Source organism: Ustilaginoidea virens, chromosome 5 (assembly GCF_000687475.1).
Source record: "Ustilaginoidea virens chromosome 5, complete sequence".
NCBI classification, from domain to species: Eukaryota; Fungi; Ascomycota; class Sordariomycetes; order Hypocreales; family Clavicipitaceae; genus Ustilaginoidea; species Ustilaginoidea virens.
In genome coordinates, this window is record NC_057320.1 from 4,208,734 (window position 1) to 4,234,228 (window position 25,495).

Consider the following 25,495-nt stretch of genomic DNA (forward strand, 5'->3'; position numbering starts at 1 on the left):
ATTACTTAGGAATTAATAGTATAGCAGTTTGGCCCTACTATAGTTAATATTCTTAGTTTAGTCTTTTATAGTATATTTTAGTAGGTAAAGCATTCTAAGGACTAATCGACCCCTTTTATTATTATAAGCCTATAAAAGATAATATATATCTTCTATATTACGCTTCTATTATATTAGGACCTTATACTATCTCCGCAGAAGCTATAGGTATTACCCCTAAAGTTATAGGAATTTAGCGACCTATTTAATAAAGAAAAGGCCTTTAGCCTTCCTCTATATTAGGGTATATTAGACTATTATATTCGGCTTAAGAAGGCCCTAGATAGAAGTATACTAGACCTACTTTAGGGCCTATTATATAATATACTATAGGATTAGCTACTTAAGGTTTAGAGATAGGTAACCGACCTTATAAATAAAGGATAAATTTAGGTAAGCTCCTTATTAGTAATAGCTTTAGTCCTCTTAGTTAAAAAGGGGAATAAAAGGTAGTATTTTTATATAGATTACCGAGCCCTAAATAAGGTTATAGCTTAAGATTAATACCCCCTCCTACTAATTAAAGAGACCTTACGATCTTTATCCTAAGTAAAGTAATTTACTAAAGTCGATATATATATAGTATTCTATAAAATCTATATTATAAAAGGCGATAAATACCTTACTATATTCTACACGCAATTTAGTCTTTTTAAGTGGCTTATAACGCCTTTTAGCCTTACTAGAGCCCCTATAATATTCTAATAATATATTAATAGGGCCTTAGAGAATATACTTAAGGATTTTACGATTATATACCTTAATAATATCTTTATTTATACCTTAGGATCGAGGGAGGACTATATAAGATATATTAAAGATATACTCGAACGACTTTAAGATGCTAGTCTTAATCTAGACTTAGAGAAGTATAATTTTGCCGTAATAAAGGTCTAGTATTTAGGTTATATTATAATAGTAGGAAAAGAGATCTATTTAGACCCTGAAAAGATTAAGGCTATTTAGAACTAAGAAGCCCTTATAAAACTAAAGGGGGTCTAAAGCTTCTTTAGCTTTATAAATTTTTACCGCAATTTTATTCCTAACTTCTCCTAATTTGCTAAACCTTTAATTAAGTTAATAAAAAAAGGGGTTCCCTTTTAATAGTTAGATAAAAAAAAGGCATTCCAAGCGCTTAAGTATTACTTTATCTTATACCTAATTCTTACTTAATAGGACCTTAATAAAGAGACGATTCTTAAAGCGGATAGCTTTAGTACTACTTTTAATAGCTACCTCTCTTAAATTAGGGAGGATAAAGTCCTCCACCCTATTGTATACTATTCTATATGCCTAATAGATGCTGAATAAAACTATATAATTTATGATAAAGAGCTTCTTACTATTATCTCTTATCTTAAGGTATAATTAGCTAAACTCTAATTGGTAGCTTTTTTATTTACTATTCTTATAGACTATAAGAATCTAGAGTACTTTATTTAATCCTATAAGATATTAGAATAGTAGGCTAAATAGGCTAAAATATTAGCGCTCTTTAATTTCTATCTTTAGTATAAGCTAGGGTTATAAGCTTAATGCCCTAATACTTTATCTCAATAGGAATAAAAAGCTAATAGCGCGATACTAAGGATTAGCTAGATCTTAAAATTACTATTAATTTTAATACTTTACCTAGACTTAACTACCGAACCAGTTCCTATAGTTATACCTTTAGGATTTAGCTTACCTAATAGCTTATATATTTTCGCCGACTCTTACCTTTAGGCACTTTAGGATTAGGCTATAGCTATAGATGAAATATATAGGGCATACTAGGTAGTAATAGCAAAAGGCGAGAGATATTTTCTAACCGAGGCTTTAATAAAGGAATAGATTATAAATTACACCCTAAATGCCTATAGTATGCTTTTCTACTAGGAGCGGATATAGCTCCCTTCTTTTAAACCCCTAACTATTATAATTATATAGTAATACTATAAATTACCTACTGCGGGCTATCTAGGGAAGAATACTATATTCTAGTTATTATATCGAGACTACCACTTTAATAATATATCTTTAGCAGTAGTAAGATATATCTAAAATTGCTAATACTATAGGGCATATAAGAGCTAATAATTGCACTAAGGCCTACTGCAGCTATTATCTATCCTAGACCGATTTTAATTATAGATTTCCATTAACTTTATAATAGATCTTCCTATATATAATACATCCGACCCGTAATTCCTTATGGTTATTACTAATCGCCTATTAAAGTATATCTAGCTTAAGGCAATATACTTTATAAAAGCAGAAGACTATATAGAACGGTTCTAATAGTACTAATAATATTTCTATAGGTTCCCTAAAGAAATTATTAGCGACTAAAGATCTAATTAAATAGGATAATTTTAGATTATATTTTATAATTTAATTAGGACCAAATAACTCCTTTCGATTATATATCACCCCTAGACCGATAGTAGTATAAAACGGATAAACTAAAAGGTTTAAGCTATCTTATATATTATAGTCTCCTTTGACTAATATAACTAGCTAAAACACCTTATAGTATACTAACTAACGTTAAATAACCGGATATTATTAGTAACCAGTTTTAGTCCTAATCGGCTCCTTAATAGATTTAATATTCTAATAGTTATATTGCCTCTAGATTTAATATTAAGTTTAATAACCCTAAAAGGGTAGGCTACCTTATTTTTAGCTATACTTTATAAGGGATAGAAAGTAGCTTAGGCTGCTATCGCCTTTATATAGTAGTAGCAATAGGACGCAACTAATTATTTATACCATTTAGTAGAATATTTTTAAATTAGGGATTGGATATAGCTTACCTTATATAATATTAAGATAAACCGGCCTTATAAGAAGCTCGATTAAATCTCGGCAAAGTATATAATTATAGCTATATTATCTCTACTTAATATTCGACTTAATATCCTATAGGGTATTTATTTAGTTTTTTATATTAATTTAGTCGAATAAGCGGCTTTTAATCTACTACTAAGCTAAAAAGTAACTAATATATAATCTAGTCCCCTATTTATACTACCTTAGGACTTTAATCGGCTATATAAGGAATATAAAGTAGAAGAGATTTTAGCTATAAAGAATACTTAAGGTCGGGGGTAAAACTATAATATACTTATAAAATAGAAAGGATATAACTTACCTATATAGGAACTCCTAGAGAACTTCTTAGAGATAATAGTATAAAAGGCATTTAAGGCTAAATAGAGGGATATTCGGATATATAATAGATTTATATAGCCTTAGGATCGGATTTTAGATTTATAACCTTAATATCGTCTAATAATATAAAAAAAAAAAAAAACTAATCCTTTTCTTTTTTAGTAAAGTAATCTAGTAAGTTTTAGCGTTTATCTTTTATTTTTTAGTAATTCTAGCCCTATATCTATATTTATTAATTCCCGCTTCCCCTGCTACCCTTACTTTTATTAGTATTCCCCTACCCCCCTATAGAATTCGGTAGGGGGGTATATAAGGGAAGGGGGGGGACTATAGGATAATAAGGTAGGAAAGGCGGTAGCGGTATTAGCGGTATAATTAGCGGATACTAACTAGGAAGAGTATGGCTTAAGTACTTATAATAGGGTATAATAGGTCTGGAGGGATATACTTATAATATTAGGCCGATAGTAATAAGATTAGCCTTAGCTTATAGCACGGTTATTAGTATAAGGGCCTAAAGCAAGGCTATTCCGGTATAAAGTAGGGATACTAACTAAGGGGAAGTAGGCGGAGTATAAAGTATAGGTATAGAAGGAGCGACCTAATATATAAAACTAGTTATCGCCTCTGCTATAATCTGTATATTTTATTATTATTCTGCGAGTAGTTATATAATAGGCGCTATAGAGTTGCCGCTAGCCTATTAAGACCTAATAGCTAAAGCAGAAAGAATAATAATTGTTATAAGAGTAGCAGGAGTTAACCCGCCGATATTAATAGCCGGGGTATATACAGAAAGGGCCATTATAGTATACTCTTACGCTATAGCCTATAGTTTATCCTATTAATAATATAGTATATTAAACTTAAGGCGAAGATAGGCCTTTTAGCCTAGGATATCTCCTACCTTTAGATAAGCGGCTTTTTTAATACTTTATTTCTTTTACGCTATATAGACGATATACTTCATCACTTACTATAGTTAGGGATTTATCGATATTATATACTTATATTAGATATATATCTTATATTTCTAATAGCATTAAATATAAGCCTAAGAGCAACCGGCCTATATATAGATAATATATTCTCCGGTATCTATAGTATACTATATATAGGCGATATAAATATATTCGACCTCCTCGATATTATTAGTATTTAATCCCTTAGAATCCCTTTAGATAAAGAACTCTCCTATAGTATATTTCTTTTATAATTGCCAATATAATAATCTAATAGTAGGTAAAAGCGGTATTTTCCTAGTATATAAAAGTATCTAGGGTATAATAACTAATAAGGAAAGAGCTAAGGGTACTCCTAATAGGGTCTTTAGGGTAATAGCTATTAAAGAAAAAGCCTTTATTAGTATTACCCCTAATAATAATAGTATATAGAGAGGCAAAGATAGGACTTTTATATAAAAAAGGGCGGGAAGACCTTAAGGATATAAAGGGGATAATAGGGCCCCTATATTAAGCGATAGGGATTCTGCCGAACTTTTATTATTATTAGAAATAATAATAAGCTTAAAGCTAAGGGGGGAAATATACGACCGTCCTAAGGAGGGTATAAACTATAGCGGCTATAATAGCATTTTTAGCTAAAAACCTCTTCTATGCCTGGCATTTCCAGGGTCTCCGGCAGATACTTAGGATAGACCTAATACGGTTATAAGAGGGTTTTAGCCAATAGGCATACTTTTATCTATTAGTCTTCTAGATAATATAGTAATAAATCTAACGTAATAGCAAATAGGGGGGGACTTAGATACTTATTAGTACCGGACGATTTACTATACAGATCCGATACGAATAAGCTAGGAACTTTTAATAGTATAATTCTATTAATAGGGATAATCCTTACGATAGTAGTAAAGCTATAGACTTACTATTAGGAATAATAGCCTTAATAACGGTAGGTATAAAGATAAAAAGAGGAAGAAAGAAGTGCAAAAGAGAAACAGATAAGGGAAAAAGCCTTAGTATAGATAGATTCCTAACCGATAGCTAATAATAAAATTTTTCTACTTTACGATAGCTATAATATAATTCCTTCTAGCTGATAGTATTACGATTAGCTTCGATAAGATTTTATTATATCTGCCTAGAGTATACCGATTCTAGCCCCTGCTATATTTACATCGGTTATATATTGGCATATCTACACGCCCGATTAATATCCTATATATCTAATTAAGGTTATTTTAGAGGGCTATAAGAGGTTTTAATTAGGGGGCGATATATAAAGAGGATAACTTTAGATAATATTCTTCTGATTCTAAGGTGGAGGAGGGGGGTATATTACGGGCACGGGCTATACCCGCGCCATAATATGGCTAGGACTTAGGCTGCGCCTGCGTTTAGCCTAAAAAGGGCGATAGATGGAGTTATAGGACTATATTAGGACTCCGATACATATTACGATTAGGATATAAATAGACTAGATAGAAGGTTCCTATTTAGATCCTTCTCCTTCCTCTTTAGTCTATTTAATATATATTATCGATGCTTATTTGCAGCCGCCCTAGGGTCAGTCCTTTATACTTTTGAATATAATTATACTAGATATCCTAATTATATCGGGATATTAGCTTAACTGCTGGTTTGGAGCTATTATTAGTAATAGTACCTATTTTCGCTAATAATAGTGTTTAGGGCATGAATTGATCTAATGAAAATAGTGGTTAAGATATCGGTTATATAATTTTAAAGGAAATATCGCGACTTTCTGCCTGAATAGCCTCCTTTTTTGATTGATAAGGCCACACGAGTATATTAGTAATAAGGCTTTTGACGGATTCAATAGGGAACCTAGAGCTTACTCAAATAGGATCTAGAAAACAGTGGCTTTTACAGCAAAATAAAGATAACAGTTGATCTTAAGGCTGGGCTATAAGGTAAGGGATAACAATGAGGTTTTATTGTGATATTTACGCAATTGCTACTATGTCAGAATGTATAGGGAAAGATGCGATAATGCTTGATTGAAGGAATTAAGTCTCCTCGAAGAGACTTGTGTTCCTAGCTATTTATAGTGGGAAAAGGGGTACCCCTAAGGGCCTACTGATCTAGGGGGAACTCAGTACATCCGACCTCGGACATGACCGATATCCATATTACAGACAAGCCAATTTCCCTCCGATACCTCCTCCCTCCGCGGAAGACCCGTCTTTCATTTCTCTGCCTTTTTCCCCGTCTCTTTTTTTTTTTTTTTTTTTTTTTTTTCCCGCCTGTTTGCCCCCCCCCCCCCCCCCCGCCCCTTGCAACGACGCCCACACACTCTTGTCTGGCCTGCTCACTCCTCCCCTCTGCCCACACCTCTCCTGGGCGCACACTTCCACACCTCCTCCAACCCATTATCGACACCCCCAAACCAGGTCCAGGGTTTCCGTAGCGAAGCCCGTCTCTTGTTCAAGTTCCATCCTCACTTCTGAAATCGACGATAGCTTCAATAGCGGCAAGGACGGACGCCTTCGTCGACGTCGAGCGGCAGGCCGACCGCCAGAACGAGAACGGTGAGGGGAGCTGAAGCGCCAAGTCTCTTGACGCGTCTGTTGGTTTGGCTTGACAAGCAGCATACCTCCAGATCGCTTGTTGTTCTCCGACACGTCCCGCCCGTCCTCCTCCTCTTCCCAAGCCTCCCACCCTCCTCACTCACTCATCGCTGCGTCATCTCCCAGCTTTTTGTGTGGTATTCTGGCACCGATCGCGAAACCACGGGGCTAGATTCACCATGTCGAGCCTGGGGCCGTCCGGCTCCAATGCCCACGCCGCCTTGAATTTCTCGCAAGCTAGCCTCAGGCGAAGCGCTGGCTTCCCTCCAACCCACGCAAATCAGCACCAGCACCAGCCCAACAAGCAATCGCCGGCTCCTCACGCTTCATCGCCGTACCAACCCCAGGGCTACACGTCGCAGCAACCACCCCCGGGGTCATATCCTCCTCACCTCTTTGCCAACCCGCCAGTAAACCCTAATATCCCCAATGGCCATCCGACTGCGCGGGCTGCAAACTCGCTTGTCCAGCCAAATGCACTCAATGTGCAGCGACAGAGGGCAGCGCCGCCGAGGCAGCAGATGCCACCCCAACCGAACCCACCGCCCATGATGTTCCCCGGATCCATGAGCCAATCCGTACAGCATGACACTATTCTGTCCCATCAACATCAGCATCAGCACCAGCATCAGCACCCGCACCAGCATCAACACCAGCATCAGCAGCAACAACAACAGCAACAACAACACCACCAACACCAACAACAGCAGCATGCAACCCATCAAGCCCATCCTGGCCATCCGAATCACGCACAGCATCAGGCACATCCTCAACAACAAGCGCATCACCAACAGCATGCAGGTCATCAAACCCATCAGCAACATCAGCAACATCAGCAACAGCACCAACAACACCAACAGCACCAACAACACGCGGCACATCCGGCGCTTCAAGCTCATCCGGCACACCCTGGCCATCAGGGCCGCCAGAGTGTCCAGCCTCACCAACCTCTCAGCCGCTCACAACAGTCAACACCTCAACAGCAAACTCAGCAGCAGCAGCAGCAGCAACATCAACAACAACAACAACAACAACAACAGCAGCAGCAGAAACAGCAACAGCAACAGCAACAGCAACAGCAGCAACAGCAGCAGCAGCAGCAGCAGCAACAACAACAGCAGCAGCAGCAACAGCAACAACAGCAACAGCAACAACAGCAACAACAACAACAGAAGCAGCAGCAGCAGCAACCACAAGCTCAAATCACTCCACAGTCAACTCCGCAACAATCAACTCCTCAGCCCTCACAACATCAACTGACCCAACAGCAGGCCCCTCCGCAGCCACAGCAGTTGCAGCAGGTTCAGCAGATCAACCAGGTGCAGGCTTCTCCGCAACAGCCTGCCGCAAACATACCTCAACAGCAAGGAAATCAAGCAGACAGCGAAATGGACGTCGATGGCCATCAGGATGGGGATACAGATACTAATGGACTGGATTCGAAACTCATGAGCCCTTCTTACATTCCGTCACAGCCGATGGGGGAGATGATGTCTCCGCCACCCGAAGGTGGAAGCTATCCTACGTTGGAAGCGGTGCAGAAAGCAGTGCTGCGATACTGCACCTCTGTTGGTTACGCTATTGTTATTGGCCGCTCCAAAAAGACGGTACCTGGGTTAAAAAAGGTTCTCTTCGTCTGCGACCGTGCCGGAAAACCACCAAGCCGCGTGAGTCCGGAATCTCGAAAACGCAAAACATCGTCACGGAAATGCGACTGTCCCTTTGGCTTCTTCGCGATTGAACAGCGAACCCAGTGGACCATTCGCTACCGCCCTGATCCCGCACATCTGCAACACAACCACGGGCCAAGTGAGAGCCCTTCGAATCATCCAGCAGCCAGAAAACTGGACAGCAAGATGGTTGCTGCCGTGAAACAGCTCAAGGAAAACGGTACGCAAACAAAAACCTGCCAGAAGGTTTAATATCTACCAATAGCACTTGTGCTAACCCTATCGCAGGCGCAGGCGTATCTGAAACACTAACCATTCTGCAAAACGAAAACCCCGATTGCCACCTCTTGCCCAGAGATATCTACAATGCCAGGGCTGCTATAAACCGGAACCCCCAGAAAGTGGCGACGGGCTTGGCAGAGAATAGGCCGGCCATATACACCAAACCCCAACAGTCGCCAGAGGACCGGATTCGTGCCGATCTCCGACGAGAACTTGCCAAATCACGCGAAGATATGCAAAAGATGGAGGAAGAGAATCGGAAAGAAATCGAGAGCCTAAAATCTCAATTAGCGGAAAAGGAGAAGCTGATTAAGCGCTTCGAGATGTTCATCGACATTTGTAATGAAAGAGTCATGGTTCAACGGGAGAGACTTGCAGGAACAGACGGTGTCTCGGCAATCGGGGGAAACCCAGGACCTTGAATTCAGAATATATCGCGCTAGTTGTCGTTGACCGATCATCTTGCAACGTTTTTTTTTTTCTTTTTTTCTTTTTTTTTTTTTTTATAACTGGGAGCCCTTTATTGCATGTCTGTGTACACGAAGCCTTGGTAGGGGTTCATTTCTCGGTCACTTGACTGGAACGGCGTTTTTCTTGGAGAAAGATTACGTTGGCTGGACTGATCCGTGCTCGGATCCTCCTCCCGCAGGGAAGTCTCGGCAGGCATTTGGAATTGCGATGTGGGTTGGTTTTTTTGGGTTGGGACAACGAAAAGAAGACGGGTCATGCGAGGTCATGCGAGTTGAGCAGCTTGCGAGGAGCGGCAGCGATTTGTTGAACGGAATTGTACGTCCAATTCGCGATGAATTATTTTGTTTTGTGCTTGATATATACACTTGGTCAAAATGCCGTCACCGGGTGCGATTGAGTTGTGCAGAACGTCAATGTCAACTGAGTCTGCACCAGGGAGCATCCGTAGCAGTGGACAGTGCTGGGCAGAGGGTGTCTGGTACTGTCAACGGCGGTTGTACGGAGTAATGAATGCTAGGCACATGACATGCCGTCAATCGGTGCCGTCAATCGCGCATCCGCGCCAGGGGTGGGTCCCACCATTCAGGGTCGCGTTTGCCTGAGCAGTCAAGTGCCAAGCACCAGACAGACGGGAGTTGGCACGGGAGCTGCTGGTCTCCACTGCGTCAATGTTTCCATCCCTCCCAAGCCCCAGGCCTTCCTTATCGGTACCTGAATGTGGCGAAACAAATTCCTGACAAGATATTGAAGCCTTCCTTGTCCTGACAGCTTCACCCTTGGGCCTTTTCCCCTTGCTCGTCGTCTGCCAGAGCTCTCCTACTCCTTTTACTCTTGCCGTCCTATTATCGTTGGACCCGACTTCTTTCGAGAGGCACTGTCCTTCGGCTTCCCATGTTCACTGCGAGCCTCGCAAGCCCAATTTAAACCCACCCCTGAGACCCGACGCATCTCCCTTGAGGGCCACCTTGTTCTCGAAATTTCGCGCGACACTTTTCGGCACACTTCCCTTCCGACCCTCGCGAACAAACATCTTCCCTTCTCGGAGATGAGCCGTTTCCTGTGACCACTCCTCACCCTTTGACTTGACCTTTCAGTCTGGTCTCTGCAGCCATGGAGGTGTCATCTGCTCCGGCGCAGAGCCCTGTGGCTGCCGCAAACGGGTCTTCAGCTTTCCCAACGATTGAACCCGAACGCGTGATTGAGCACCTCGTCGCCGTTTGCCAGGTCGCCCTCGGAACTACCAGAGATGAGCTTGAGCAGCCTGGAAATTTGCTGCACAACAGCCGTTATGCCGAAACCCTTTCTCGTTGCACCCGTTTTGCTAATGATACCCAGAACGTCCTCTATATCCAAAAAGACATTGTACATTCTTCAGTTGCCGACAACGGAACAGAGTCTCTTGGTAAGAGCTCCAAATATGAACCTGTAGTACAATGACACTCAAGGGTAAACTCGACACGGCTAATACCATGCTTCTCCGTCCTCCTCATACATAGTTGCCACCTCGTTTTGTTATACCCTTTCGACGGAGATTTCTTCGTCTGCCACAACGGTGGCATCCCTCGTTTTGCTCAAGACGCCGCAGCCCATCGATCCTACTAGACCCCTGACGTCTCAAATATTCATTACTAACTTACCTGGCCCTGCATCCTTTGGCACCAGCGCCGGAGAACAAGGTGCCTCCCTTTCCCCATGGGAGGTTCTTCATTCTCAAGTCCATTATGCTCTAGTCCCCTATTTTGATGCAAATACGAGGAGCCAGCATCTCGCAAACGGATCCAGGGGCCGCTCCGACGTCGATGCCAAGACGGGCATTCCGGTAACGAAGAAGAGACTGAACGATCTCGAGCTGAGTCTCTTGCACTTGCAACAAAATGTCGACATTCCTGAGATATCGTTGGCGTTTCACTCCATCGTTCAGAGTGTTCTTGACGAATCTGAAGCACGGCATACCAAGCCGTCGATCGAGGCGATCCCGCAGAATCTGCTACAAGACAGTACCTTTCTCAACAGGTTGCAAGCCAACGTCAATACTTGGATAAAGTCAATCCAGGGCATTACCAAGATGACCAAGGATCCATCGTCAAATGCGAGCCAAGAATTTAGCACTGCCAGTCAAGAAGTAAATTTCTGGCTATCCATGGAATCTGCTCTGGAAGGCATCGAGGGCCAACTCCGAAGCGACGGCGTTCTCTTCACTCTCGAGATTCTCAAACATGCGAAGCGATTCCAGGCCACTGTCAGTTTCACCGCCGATACGGGATTGAAGGAGGCAATGGAAAAAGTACAAAAGTACAACCAGCTTATGCGAGACTTTCCTTTGGATGAGCTTCTGTCGGCCACTTCGTTACCCAAGGTTCAAGAGGCCATCTCCCAAATTTTTGGCCATTTGAACAAAAAGTTAAGGATCTGCCCCTATCCCATTCGACGAGCTCTCCCTCTTGTGGAAGCCATTTCCGCCGACCTCGACGATGTGCTGCACCGACTGCTGCCCGGCACAGAGTTGGTGAACCTCGATTACCAACAATTTCAAGCCCTGACGAACACCTGTGATGGCATATTTCGTGCCTGGGAGGAAAATGTCAAAGAGTTCACCAACGTGGCTCGCGAAGTCACTCGTCGCAGGAACGAGAAATTTATCCCCATCAAGATCAACAAGAAGCATTCCGAACTCGAATCCCGCATCAAATACGTTGGTACCTTCCGCGATAACCACGAGCAGTTGCAAAGAACGATTGTCAACGTTCTTGGACCAAAAGCCACTATTCCTGGAGTAACGGAGATGAACGGAAATAATGGCGTACTCGTGGAAGAAATTGGCGACGTCGACGCAGTTGAGGAGGTCAAGCAGGCTTGGGAAGCCTTGCTAAATGTGGATTTGCTCGACGTCACTGAGCATGGTAAAGAGCGATGGGTACGAGCAGAGAATTTGTACAATGAGCGGACTACGCGAGTAGAGAATTCCATCATTGCCCGGCTACGAGACCGTCTTGCCACCGCAAAAACCGCCAACGAAATGTTTCGAGTCTTTTCCAAGTTCAATGCCCTCTTCGTGCGCCCGAAAATACGTGGTGCCATCCAGGAATATCAGAACCAGCTTATGGATCATGTCAAGCAAGCGATCAATGGTCTCCACGAGCGATTCAAGCAGCAATACGGCCACTCCGAAGCTCATGCCATGGCTCAACTTCGCGATATCCCGCCTGTTTCTGGAGCAATCATTTGGGCTCGTCAAATCGAACTACAGCTGGACGGCTACATGCGAAAGGTCGAGGCTGTCCTCGGCCCTGATTGGACTCTTCATGCTGAAGGTCACAAGTTGCAAGAAGAGAGCGAGTTATTCAAGCATAAGCTCGACACCGGTAGGATTTATGAAGCTTGGCTTACTGATGTCAGCCGGCGGAAGATATCGATATCTGGCCAATTGTTCGAAATTGCTCGCGTTCGCTCCGCTGGAGGTATTCTTGAACTTGCCGTCAACTTTGACCCGCAAATAATCACTCTCTTCAAAGAAACCAGGAACTTGACATGGCAATCCTACTCTGTGCCACATGCTGTTGCCACCGTTTCCAAAGACGCCAAAAGGGTATACCCCTATGCCGTCAGCTTGATGGAAAGCGTCAGGACATTGTCTCAGACCTTGCGGCAAACCTCCGCAATGGGCGAAGAATCAGTGCTGCTCAACGGCTATCGCAACGATGTTTATAAGCTTATCGGCGAGGGCGTTCCCTTGCGTTGGGAATCCTTCATCAACTCGCATGAGCTGTTTTACGCTGAGCAGCGGCAGACGCGTCCCATACTTCCCGGTGGTCCGGAATTCGCGCTTTCCAAGAACAACGAAAGCAAGCACGGCATGTTTATTCGGACATTTGCGGCTGCAGTGTCAGTTCTGCAGAGCAAAGCTGTGGCACTCAGCCACATTCATGTCACGATCGAGCAAGCTCTCAAGGAAATTGGTAGCTGCACATATGAGCCATCTTCGTTTCAGTCCCGACTCAGTACCATTCAAGCCGCGGTGGACCAGTTGAACTTGGAGCAGTATGTCAACCTGGACTTTTGGGTGCGAGACTTGAACCAAAAGATCCGCTCGCTCCTGCTGGGCCGCCTGTGTGATGCTATCAATGCTTGGGTAAAAGCATTTGAGGATGAAACCGCGGTCGATTTCCGACGTAAAAAGGCAACAGAGGAAGAGGTTAAGCCAGATGGCCCAACTATAAAGCGACTTGTCCTCGAGTTGGCTATGCGCAATCAAGTAATTTATCTCGACCCGCCGTTGGAATTCGCCAGAGCCAGCTGGTTTCTGCAATTACATGATTGGCTGGGCATTGTATGCAACCAACAAAAGATTAAAGCTGCCCGCTATCAAATGACGCTCAGCACGACTTCGCTTGACGAGCCTCGATTTACCGACTTACCGACTCAGTGCGCCGACATGCTGCACCGTGTTCACGTGTCTGTCGAGAAGAAACTCGAAGAGATTGGCGCATATGTAGATAAATGGCTTCAATTCCAGTCGCTCTGGGATCTCCAGTCTGAGCAGGTGTACGACATGCTTGGGGACCATCTACCGCGCTGGCTTGAGTGTCTGCAGGACATCCGTAAAGTTCGTACAACCTTTGACACACAAGAAGTAAGCCGGTCTTTTGGTCATGTCACAGTGGACTACGATCAGGTGCAGACCAAGGTAAACGCAAAATACGATCAATGGCAACACGAAATCTTGATCAAGTTTGCCAGCAGGCTCGGAAATCGGATGCGTGATGTCAACGCCGAAATCGAAAGGGCCCGCAAGCAGCTCGAGGGCCAGAGTACCGACACCTCCTCAACCGCCCAGACAGTGCAGTTCATCACCGCCGTGCAGAGCTGCAAGCGGAATGTCAAGTTATGGGCTCCCGAGATTGACTTGTTTAGACAGGGTCAGTCCACGTTGGTCCGACAACGATACCGTTTCCCCAACGACTGGCTTCACATTGAGCAAATCGATAGTCAATGGGAGTCGCTGAGAGAGATACTGGAGAAGAAGTCACGTATCATGGAAGAACAATCTGACGCTATGCGAGCCAATATTATCGCACAGGACAAGCTTGTCAATGAGCGTATCGTCGAAACCATCACACAGTGGAATGAAGAGAAACCTGTCTCTGGTACCATTCAACCTGATGTTGCCTCGGCCACTTTGACCGTCTTCGAAACTCGCATCGCTAGCTTACAGGATGATTTCCAGCAAGTGGCGAAAGCAAAGGAAGCTCTCGACATACCTACTGGCGGCGATAGCACACTCGATGCCACATTGGAAGAAGTCCGCGATTTCCAGTCTGTTTGGTCTAATTTGTCCACCATCTGGTCGAGTCTTAATGAAACTCGCGAGACTCTTTGGACTGCTGTTCAGCCCCGTAAGATTCGATCCAAGGTCGACGACCTCATCAAAAGCACCAAGGAGATGCCCAGCAGAATGAGACAGTATGCAGCCTTTGAGCATGTTCAGTCTGTGTTACGTGGCTTCCTCAAGGTTAATCCCACCCTGTCCGATTTGAAGTCGGATGCAATCCGTGAACGTCACTGGGTCAAAATCTACAAGAAAATAAAGCCTCAGAAACGCTTCTCACCGAGCTCCATGACTTTGGGTGATGTCTGGGATCTCAATCTTGTCGCTACGGAAGCCATTGTCAAGGATATTATTGCCCAAGCCCAGGGCGAGATGGCACTTGAAGAGTTTTTAAAGCAAGTTCGTGAGACATGGCAGAATTATGCTTTGGAAATGGTCAACTACCAGAACAAGTGCCGCCTGATACGCGGGTGGGATGACCTTTTCGCCAAATGTAGTGAAAACCTTAACTCGCTGCAAGCCATGAAGCATTCGCCATACTACAAAGAGTTTGAAGAAGAGGCAGTCTCGTGGGAAGACAAGTTGAATCGCGTTCACGTTCTCTTCGATGTCTGGATCGATGTTCAACGTCAGTGGGTCTATCTAGAAGGTGTTTTCACGGGCAACGCAGACATTAAGCACCTTCTTCCCATTGAATCTGGTCGGTTCCAGAACATCAACAGCGAGTTCTTGGCGGTCATGAAGAAGGCTAATAAGACGCCGTATGTCTTGGATGTTCTGAACATTCCCAATGTACAGAAATCATTGGAACGGTTGGCGGAAATGCTGAACAAGATCCAGAAAGCCTTGGGCGAATATCTGGAAAAGGAGAGGGTTTCCTTCCCAAGGTTTTATTTTGTCGGCGACGAGGATCTTTTAGAAATGATTGGCAATAGCAACGACACACTCCGTATTGCTAAGCATTTCAAGAAGATGTTTGCTGGGTTGTCGGGACTAGTCATGGACGATGAAACTGTCATTTCCGGGTTTACGTCGAAAGAGGGAGAGGTAGTTCAGCTGAAGAAGGAGGTTTCTCTGGCAAAGACGCCTCGCATCAACGACTGGTTGGCATTACTTGAGGGCGGCATGAAAGCCACCCTAGCCGAACTGCTGGCCGAAGCCGTAGACCAGTACACCCCCATTTTGGAGTCCGAGATCATTGACAGTGCCTCTCTGAACCTTTTCATGGAAGCATTCCCCAGTCAGATCGTTGTTCTCGCCACACAGGTGGCATGGACGACTGCTGTTGAAGAGTCGCTGGCTGCTGGTGGACAGACTCTGCAAACTCTGTTCGAAAGAGAAGTGCAGGTGCTTCGTGCGCTTGCAGAGACCGTTTTAGGCGATCTCGGAGTTATTCAGCGAAAGAAGTGCGAGCAAATGATCACCGAATGCGTCCACCAGCGGGATGTTATTGAAAAGCTCATCAAGAACAATGCGAATTCCAATGGTCATTATCTCTGGCAGCTGCAAATGAGATATGTTTATGCTCCTGAAAAACCGTTTCTCGACCGTCTTCACGTCAAGATGGCCAATGCCAGACTCAATTACGGTTTTGAGTATCTTGGTGTTCCCGATCGCCTGGTTCGGACGCCTCTTACTGATCGCTGCTTCCTCACACTCACCCAGGCTCTATGCCAGCGCCTGGGTGGTTCGCCGTATGGCCCTGCAGGTACGGGGAAAACAGAATCTGTCAAAGCGCTGGGTGTCCAGCTGGGTAGATTCACCCTCGTGTTTTGCTGTGATGACACCTTTGACTTCCAGGCCATGGGCAGAATCTTTCTGGGCATTTGCCAGGTCGGAGCCTGGGGCTGTTTTGATGAGTTCAATCGACTTGAAGAAAGAATTCTCTCCGCCGTCTCGCAGCAGATCCAGAACATCCAGCTTGGACTCAAACAAGGGGCCGAGAATCACACATCCCAGATTGAGCTTGTTGGTCGACAGCTGAGCGTCAACCAAAATACAGGAATCTTCATCACTATGAACCCTGGTTATGCTGGGCGATCCAACCTGCCCGACAACTTGAAAAAACTGTTCCGCAGTGTGGCAATGTCCAAGCCAGACAAGGAGCTGATTGCCGAGGTCATGCTTTACTCACAAGGTTTCAATCAGGCTAAGCAGCTGTCCAAACAAACAGTGCCATTCTTTGACGAATGCTCGCGCAAGCTATCGAAACAGGCACACTATGACTTTGGTTTACGTGCTTTGAAGAGTGTCCTGGTCAGCTCCGGTGGGCTAAAGCGGACTCGCTTAAACGATAGCAACCTTGGTGTCGGGGAAATCGTCGAGCCCGAAATCATAGTCCAAAGCATCCGAGAAACGATTGCTCCCAAGCTCATCAAATCTGATGTTGATATATTGACCAGTATTGAAAAGGACTGCTTCCCCGGTGTTAATTATGTTTCTGCCAACCTTGAGGAGCTGGAAGAAGCTATTCGAACCATTGCCGATGAGCGTCACCTCGTTGTGACTGAGCTTTGGATGACGAAAGTACTGCAACTGTACCAGATTCAAAAGATTCATCACGGTGTGATGATGGTTGGTAACTCGGGTACCGGAAAATCCACCGCCTGGAGATTACTGATTGATGCACTTCAAAAGGTGGAAGGAGTAGAGGGCATGTCTCACGTCATCGATTCAAAAGTGATGTCAAAGGAAGCCTTGTATGGGAACTTGGACGCCACCACTCGCGAGTGGACTGACGGCTTGTTCACCAGCATCTTACGGAAAATTGTTGACAATCTTCGTGGCGAGGATTCTAAGCGGCACTGGATTGTCTTCGACGGCGACGTGGATCCTGAGTGGGTCGAGAACCTGAACAGTGTTTTGGACGACAACAAACTCCTCACGCTGCCCAACGGCGAACGTCTCAACTTGCCACCCAATGTCCGCATTATGTTCGAGGTTGAGACCTTGAAGTATGCCACACTGGCTACTGTTAGCCGATGCGGTATGGTGTGGTTCAGCGAGGATACTGTCACACCAGATATGATGGTGGCAAACTATCTCGAGAGGCTCCGCAGTGTTCCCTTTGAGGATTTGGACGAGGACAGCGTCGCCACTGGCCAGACTCCCGCCAAGGTGCTGGTTGTCCAAGGCGAGGTGGCTAATCTGTTGAAAACTTACATGTCATCTGGAAACTTCCTTCTCCAAGCGCTTGAACAAGCAGAGAAGTATAGCCATATAATGGAGTTTACCGTTGCCCGGGTGCTCAACACGCTCTTTTCATTGCTCAACAAGGCTGTTCGGGATGCCATTGAATACAACGGCCGGCACTCGGACTTTCCGCTCGAGGCCGAGCAAATCGAAGCCTTCATCTCGAAAAAGCTGTTGCTAGCCCTAGTCTGGGCTCTCACTGGCGACTGCCCTCTAACTGATCGAAAATCTTTTGGTGATGATCTTTGTGCCTTTGCCAGCTTTGGCTCTCCGCCTTTGGACGGCAGCAGCTCTTTGATCGACTTTGACGTCAGCCTCCCCAAAGCCGAATGGTCCTCGTGGCAGAATCACGTACCGAATATTGAAGTCAACACTCACTCGATCATTCAGACAGACGTCGTAATCCCGACATTGGATACCGTGCGACACGAAGATGTGCTCTACTCGTGGCTTGCTGAGCATAAGCCTCTGCTGCTTTGCGGTCCTCCCGGATCCGGCAAAACCATGACCTTGTTTAGTGCTCTCAGGAAACTCCCCAACATGGAAGTTGTTGGTCTCAACTTTTCTAGCGCCACTACGCCCGACCTACTTATCAAGACCTTTGAGCAGTACTGCGAGTACAAGAAGACGTTGAATGGGGTGATGCTTTCTCCGACTCAAATTGGACGGTGGCTTGTGGTCTTTTGTGATGAAATCAACCTGCCTGCCCCTGACAATTATGGTACTCAGCGTGCAATCTCATTTTTGCGTCAACTTGTGGAGCACAACGGTTTCTGGCGGACATCCGACAAGTCGTGGGTGACTCTGGACCGTATTCAGTTTGTGGGTGCCTGTAACCCGCCGACAGACGCTGGCCGTACGCCTCTGGGCGCAAGGTTTCTTCGCCACGCTCCTCTAATCATGGTTGATTACCCCGGAGAGCTGTCCCTCAATCAAATCTACGGCACGTTCAACTCGGCTGTTCTCAAAATCATCCCGTCGCTTCGTGGTTATGCCGAGGCGCTGACTCAGGCCATGGTTCGTTTCTATCTTGAATCTCAGCAAAGATTCACACCCAAGATCCAGCCTCACTACGTCTACAGTCCTCGTGAACTCACACGCTGGGTCCGCGGAGTCTATGAAGCTATCAAACCACTGGAGAGCCTGTCAATTGAAGGATTAATCCGTATATGGGCGCACGAGGCTCTCCGCCTCTTCCAGGACCGCTTGGTTGCCGAGGACGAGAAACAATGGACTGACGAAGCGGTTCGGCGAATCGCGTTGGAGCACTTTCCAAACATTGACGAAGCGAAAGCTCTGGGCGGCCCTATTCTCTTTTCCAATTGGTTATCGAAGAACTACGTTCCTGTCGACCGCGAAGAGCTTCGTGAATTCGTCAAAGCACGACTCAAGACCTTCTGCGAAGAGGAAGTTGACGTCCCTCTCATTCTGTTTAACGACGTTTTGGAGCACGTGCTCCGAATCGATCGTGTTTTCAGGCAACCGCAAGGTCATCTTATTCTCATTGGTGTAAGTGGAAGTGGTAAGACTACCCTTTCGCGGTTCGTCGCTTGGATGAATGGTCTCAAGGTCTTTCAGATCAAGGTCCACGGCAAGTATTCGGGTGAAGACTTTGATGAAGATCTCCGTGATGTGTTGCGACGGTGCGGTTGCAAAGGCGAAAAAATCTGCTTCATCATGGATGAGGCCAACGTTTTGGATTCCGGCTTCCTCGAGCGGATGAACACCTTGCTCGCCAACGCAGAAGTTCCAGGCTTGTTCGAGGGCGATGAATATGCTGCTCTCATGACTGCTTGCAAAGAGGGAGCCCAGCGCCAAAACTTGCACCTGGATTCCCCAGAAGAGCTCTTCAAATGGTTCACTCAGCAAATCGTCAACAACCTTCATGTTGTGTTTACCATGAACCCGCCGGAGGACGGGCTCTCATCCAAGGTTGCCACCAGCCCTGCCTTGTTCAACCGATGTGTGCTCAACTGGTTTGGCGACTGGTCAGACCAGGCTCTGTTCCAGGTCGGTCGCGAGCTTACTCAGTCGGTTGACCTCGACCGTAGCACCTTCCAGGCGCCTGATACTATCCCGGTCGCTTTTCGAGGTCTCGCCTTGCCTCCATCCCATCGGGAAGCGGTCGTCAACTCCATGGTTTACATCCATTACTCACTCCAGAGGTACAATGAGAAGCTGTACAAGCAGCAGAAGAAGGTTACCTTCCTGACCCCTCGACATTTCCTCGACTTTGTCGGGCAGTACGTCAAGTTGTACAATGAGAAGCGCGAAGATCTGGAAGAACAACAGCGCCACTTGAATGTGGGTCTCGAGAAGCTCCGTGACACGGTGGATAAAGTGCGTGACCTCCGCGTCAGCCTCGCTGAGAAGAAGACGCAACTGGAGCAAAAGGACGCCGAAGCAAACGAGAAGCTCCAGCGCATGGTAGCTGACCAGCGTGAGGCCGAGCAGAGGAAGAATACCTCTCTGGAAATCCAGGCTGCTCTGGAGAAGCAAGAGGCGGAGGTAGCAAAAAGAAGAAAGGTCGTGTTGGAAGACTTGGCCAAAGCCGAGCCCGCTGTCGAGGAAGCCAAGGCAAGTGTCAGCAACATCAAGAGGCAGCACCTGACAGAAGTGCGATCCATGGGCAACCCGCCTTCGGGCGTCAGGCTTGCTCTGGACGCTGTTTGCACTCTTCTCGGTCACCGGATCAACGACTGGAAAGCAGTGCAAGCTGTTGTGCGCAAAGATGACTTCATTGCCAGCATCATCATGTTCGACAATGGGAAGCTGATGACGAAACCACTGCGGAGCAAGATGCGAAACGATTTCTTGTCCAATCCCGAATTCACGTTTGAAAAGGTGAACAGAGCCTCCAAGGCATGCGGACCACTTGTTCAATGGGTCGCGGCTCAGGTAAATTACTCGGATATCTTAGACCGGGTCGGTCCCCTTAAAGAGGAAGTTGCCCAGCTTGAAGAGCAAGCCCTGCAGACCAAGGCGGAAGCAAAAGCGGTTGAGAACAATATTGCCGAGCTCGAGTTCAGCATCAACAGGTACACGACTGAGTATGCCGCGCTCATCAGCGAAACCCAGGCCATCAAAGCTGAAATGTCCAAAGTCCAGTTCAAGGTTGATCGGAGTGTTCGCTTACTGGACAGCCTTTCCTCCGAGAGAGTCCGTTGGGAAGAGGGCAGCAAGTCTTTTGAGACGCAGATCAGCACTCTTGTCGGCGACGTCCTCGTGGCTTCTGCTTTCCTGGCTTATAGTGGCTTGTACGATCAAACGTTTCGAAAGTCCATGATGGACGAATGGTGTCACCAGCTTCACCTCTCGGGAATCGAGTACAAGTCGCCTAATCCAGTGACCGAATACCTCTCGACTGCAGACGAGCGACTCGGCTGGCAAGTAAACACGCTGCCGGTAGATGAACTGTGCACGGAGAACGCCATCATACTCAAACGATTCAATCGCTATCCGCTCATTATCGACCCGTCGGGACGGGTCACAGAATTCTTGCAACGAGAATGCAAGGAGAGAAAACTGACAGTGACTAGTTTCTTGGATGATAGCTTCACCAAGCAGCTGGAGAGCTCACTGCGATTTGGCAACCCCATCCTCATCCAGGACGCGGAACACTTGGACCCAATTCTGAATCATGTGCTGAACAAGGAATACCAAAGGACCGGCGGCCGCGTGCTCATCCAGCTTGGCAAGCAGGAAATTGATTTTTCACCGGCATTCAGGATCTACCTTTCGACACGTGATCCGTCAGCGCAGTTTGCTCCCGACATTTGTAGCCGGACGACGTTTGTTAACTTTACGGTCACCAAGAGCTCGCTGCAAACACAGTCACTGAACGACGTGCTGAAGTCCGAGCGACCCGATGTTGACGAGAGACGTACCAACCTCATCAAACTTCAAGGCGAATTCAAGATTCATCTACGTCAGCTGGAGAAGCAGCTTCTGCAAGCGCTCAACGAGTCGCGTGGCAACATTCTCGACGATGACAACGTGATAGAGACACTGGAGCGGCTCAAGACGGAAGCAGCCGAGATTTCGGCCAAGATGAGCAACACGGAGGGTGTCATGGCCGAGGTGGAGGAAATCACGCAGCAGTACGGCGTCATTGCCAGCTCCTGCAGCGCGGTATTTGCTGTGCTGGACCAGCTTCACTTCCTCAACCATTTCTACCAGTTCTCGCTGCAATACTTCTTGGACATCTTCCACCTGGTTCTCCACGGCAACAAGAGCTTGGCCAACGAGACAAATCACAACGCCCGCCGTGACATCATCGTCAGGGACCTGTTCGTCAACACCTTTCAACGGACGGCTCTTGGCTTGCTTCAGAAAGACCGAATCACGCTTGGAATGCTCCTGGCCCAGGCGTCTCCTTTCCCGATGGACAAGTCGCTCATTGACATTGTGTTGGATAAGCGCATCGACGGCAAAGACTTGTCTTCCACTCCTGAGCTGAGGAACGAAGCCTTTGGCGAGGCCAAGAAGTTGAGGGTTTTGAAGGAGCAGATGGACGGCGTGGCCACAAGCGACTGGGACAGGTTCTTTTCCGAGGAGCTGGCGGAGACGGTAGTACCGCGGGTGTGGGCGGACGGCACGAGCCCGGTCGATCAGAGCCTGCTGTCGCTGCTGCTCGTCAAGCTCTTCCGCATGGACAGATTCGTACCCGCCGCTGAGCGCTTCGTCGGACGGGTATTCGGCAGGGAGATTTTTGACGTTGTCGACGACCTGCAAGCGACCGTGACCCAGGTGTCTGCCACGCTGCCCGTCGCGCTGGTGTCCAGCCCTGGCTTCGATGCTAGCTACAAGGTGGACAATCTGGTGGAGAGGATGAAGGTCAAGTGCACCAACATTGCAATGGGATCCAACGAAGGCGTGGCCAGCGCCGACAAGGCCATTAGCAACGCGGCCCAAAACGGATCCTGGGTGTTGGTCAAGAACGTCCATTTGGCGCCGACCTGGCTTCAGAGCCTCGAGAAGCGGATGGAGGCGCTCAACCCTCAAAAGGACTTTAGGCTGTTCCTGTCGATGGAATCAAGCCCCAAGATTCCCGTCAACCTGTTGCGCGCATCTCGCGTGCTCATGTACGAGCAGCCTGCCGGCGTGCGAGCGAACATGAAGGACTCGATGTCCTCGCTTTCCACTCGAGCTACCAAGAGTCCCGTCGAAAGGACGCGACTGTACCTGCTCATCTCGTTTTTGCACGCCGTTGCTCAGGAACGGTTACGATACGCACCGACGCTAGGATGGAAGGGCTTCTGGGAATTCAATGACAGCGACGTAAGTAGACGATGGCCCGGCCGGCTCCCGAGGAGCCAGGCGGCGGTTATTTCCGCAACCCACCCCCGTCGTCATTGTACGTCAACACGCTAACCGTGAGGGGGATGATGGTGATGGGATGACAGTACGAATGTTCGGCATTCATTGTCGACACGTGGCTGGATGGCGTGGCTGGCAACAGAACCAACATAGCGCCGCAAAACATACCGTGGGAGATGATACGCTATCTGGTGACGGAGACGTATGGCGGAAAAATCGACGACGAAGGCGACTTCAAGCTGCTCGGCCAATTGGTCACCTCTCTGCTCACGCCCGATGCGTACGAGGTTGAGCACAAGCTGGTCGACGGCCCAGATGGCGGCCTGCTTGTTCCTTCAGGAACGAGCCTGGAAGAGTTTAGGGCATGGATCCACAAGCTGCCAGAACGCGAACCGCCGACGTACCTGGGCCTGCCAGCCAATGCGGAGAAGCTGCTCCTCGTGGGCTTGGGGCGCAGCTTGGTGAGGGATTTGAGACGGGTGACGGAGCTGCTTGATCAGGGGGAGAATCTGGTGACGGACCCTTGAGCAGAGGGGAAGTCGACGATGCGATGATGGATGATGGAAGAGCGTTGGCGGTTTAGTGGAGGAAACTCTGATACCCCGGAGGATGAATGAGGTTGGGCCATTCGCTTTACGTTTTTGTTTCAGTCGCTATTTGTATCGTTGATTTAGAGATGCAAGCAACCATTTGCCTCTGTGGCGTGTGTCCGAAAGTAACAGAAGGGCTGGGAACACGACGGCTGTGAACATGACGGCTGGGAACATGACGGCTGGGAACATGACGGCTGGGAACATGACGGCTGGGATGTGGGATGGACAGGACCCTATCACAGGTGCTGCAAAGTTGAAACGTCTGGCCCAGTGAGGCCCAGTGAGGCCCAGTGAGGCCCAGTGAGGCCCATTGCGGAAGCACCTGGCCACCAGTCTTTCATCAGCTGTCTGGTTGGCAAAAATGGCAAAGATGGCAAGGATGGCAAAGATGGCAGAGATGGCGCCAGACGGACGTGCCGGCACGTTGACGGCCTGCCGTGTTGCCAAGGGCCTGCTCGAGGCTGAAGCACACCGAGGTACATGACGTGAGCCTCTGTGAGACAGGCCAAGTGACTCTGGCGTGACTGGCGTGATTGGTGGGGCGGGATTGGATTGGGGGAGCCGTGGAGCCGGGGAGCGGGGTTATTCAATCCATGCCAGTTAGTCTCGGCTGGGGCAAGTGGTGACGTAAGGGTTGCTTGCATGTCTCGATCGCGTCGCCGCGGTTGGCCAGCTCGCAAAGGCCCGCAGACCTTTTGGGCCAATATCCATCCCCCCACCCCTCTTTGCTTGCATCATTGCTCCCTTGAGCCCGTGACCCGTGACCCGTGACCCGTGGCCCTCTTTCCCGCCTGTGGTCTGTCTGCCCGCAAAAGCTTGCAGGTGCGCAGTGAACGTTTCGGATTTTCTCCACAGACTCATCATCCGCGTAGAAGGCAGGGCTCGCCACCAGGCCTCGCCGATGGGGGGGAAGAAAGAACTGGGAAAAGGTGAGGGTGGGTGTGCTTGTGGCCGTGGCGCACATGGATGGATGGATGGATGGATGGATGATGATGATGACGATGATGATGGGTGCGATGGGTGCGATGTGTGTGGTGTGTGTGTGGGCAAGGCTTGGGGAAGGTAGTGAAACTCTTGGCGGTGGCTGCCTAGGTACTTGCCACTGGCGAAGCATGTCGCGAGCCGCTGCGGTTGTGGTGTACGGAGTACGTTCGTTTGCTGTCTGATGTTCTGATGTGGGGGAGAAGAGAAACAAGCTTGTTGCGGATGCGGGGCCGAAGCAGGCGTTGGTTGGTTGGGGCATTGATTTCATCATGGCCGGGGGCGTGGGGAGGGGTGTGGGGATGGGGGGGCTGCGGAGCGGTGGCGGCGGAGCGGTGGCGGCGATGCTTTGGGGAAGTGGGGCAGGAAGGAGCTCCGCTCCAGTGGTCGGTAGGTAACTTCCCCCGGTAGGTACGCACATCGCCGTCGGACGCGGGAGCCTATTGATTCCATGCCGACGAGACGGGGGGGCGACGTTTGAGTGGACTTGGACGACGGGTGGTGCTGTCAGATCCGTCGATTGTAGCGCGGCGATGGCCTTGGCTAGTGGCTTCTGCCTGCTGCCGAACGGCGGGCACCAGCTGGGCTGGTACTCCGTACTCCACATTCATTCCACTGCGCAGTGCGGAGCACCAAGTACACCCACGACATCAGGACGTCTGGTCTTTGCCAGCTTCCTTCAGCCCACGAATTGCCTGCGATGCCCACGTTGCCTGCGATGCCCACGATGCCCACGAATTTCTGGCGACGCGCATCATGCTGCGTACCTGTCCGGTATTCACCCCCCGCCCCCCACCCCTCGTACCCCCCGCTTCAGCCTTTCCAGCCCATCGACGCCCGGGCGATGGGCCTGGCCACATCCATCCAACCTTGCTTGCTTGCGTGCGTTGTTCAAGCCCCCTCAAACCAGCTT

General features: G+C 47.8%; 2 protein-coding genes across 2 annotated transcripts; both read left to right on the top strand.

The window, feature by feature from the left end:
* Positions 1–7,333: 7,333 nt before the first annotated feature.
* UV8b_06835 (uncharacterized protein) lies at positions 7,334–9,122 on the top strand (the record flags this gene model as incomplete). The annotated part of the gene is made up of 3 exons (XM_043144332.1): positions 7,334–7,678; positions 8,020–8,638; positions 8,707–9,122. The coding sequence occupies 3 exons, from the start codon at positions 7,334–7,336 to the stop codon at positions 9,120–9,122; spliced, it is 1,380 nt and encodes a 459-aa protein (XP_043000267.1).
* Positions 9,123–10,281: 1,159 nt separating this feature from the next.
* Positions 10,282–23,535, top strand: UV8b_06836 (uncharacterized protein; the record flags this gene model as incomplete). Its single annotated transcript, XM_043144333.1, has 3 exons — positions 10,282–10,573; positions 10,668–22,969; positions 23,095–23,535. 3 exons carry the CDS (start codon positions 10,282–10,284, stop codon positions 23,533–23,535), a joined length of 13,035 nt encoding a protein of 4,344 aa, XP_043000268.1.
* Between the last annotated feature and the right edge of the window lie 1,960 nt (positions 23,536–25,495).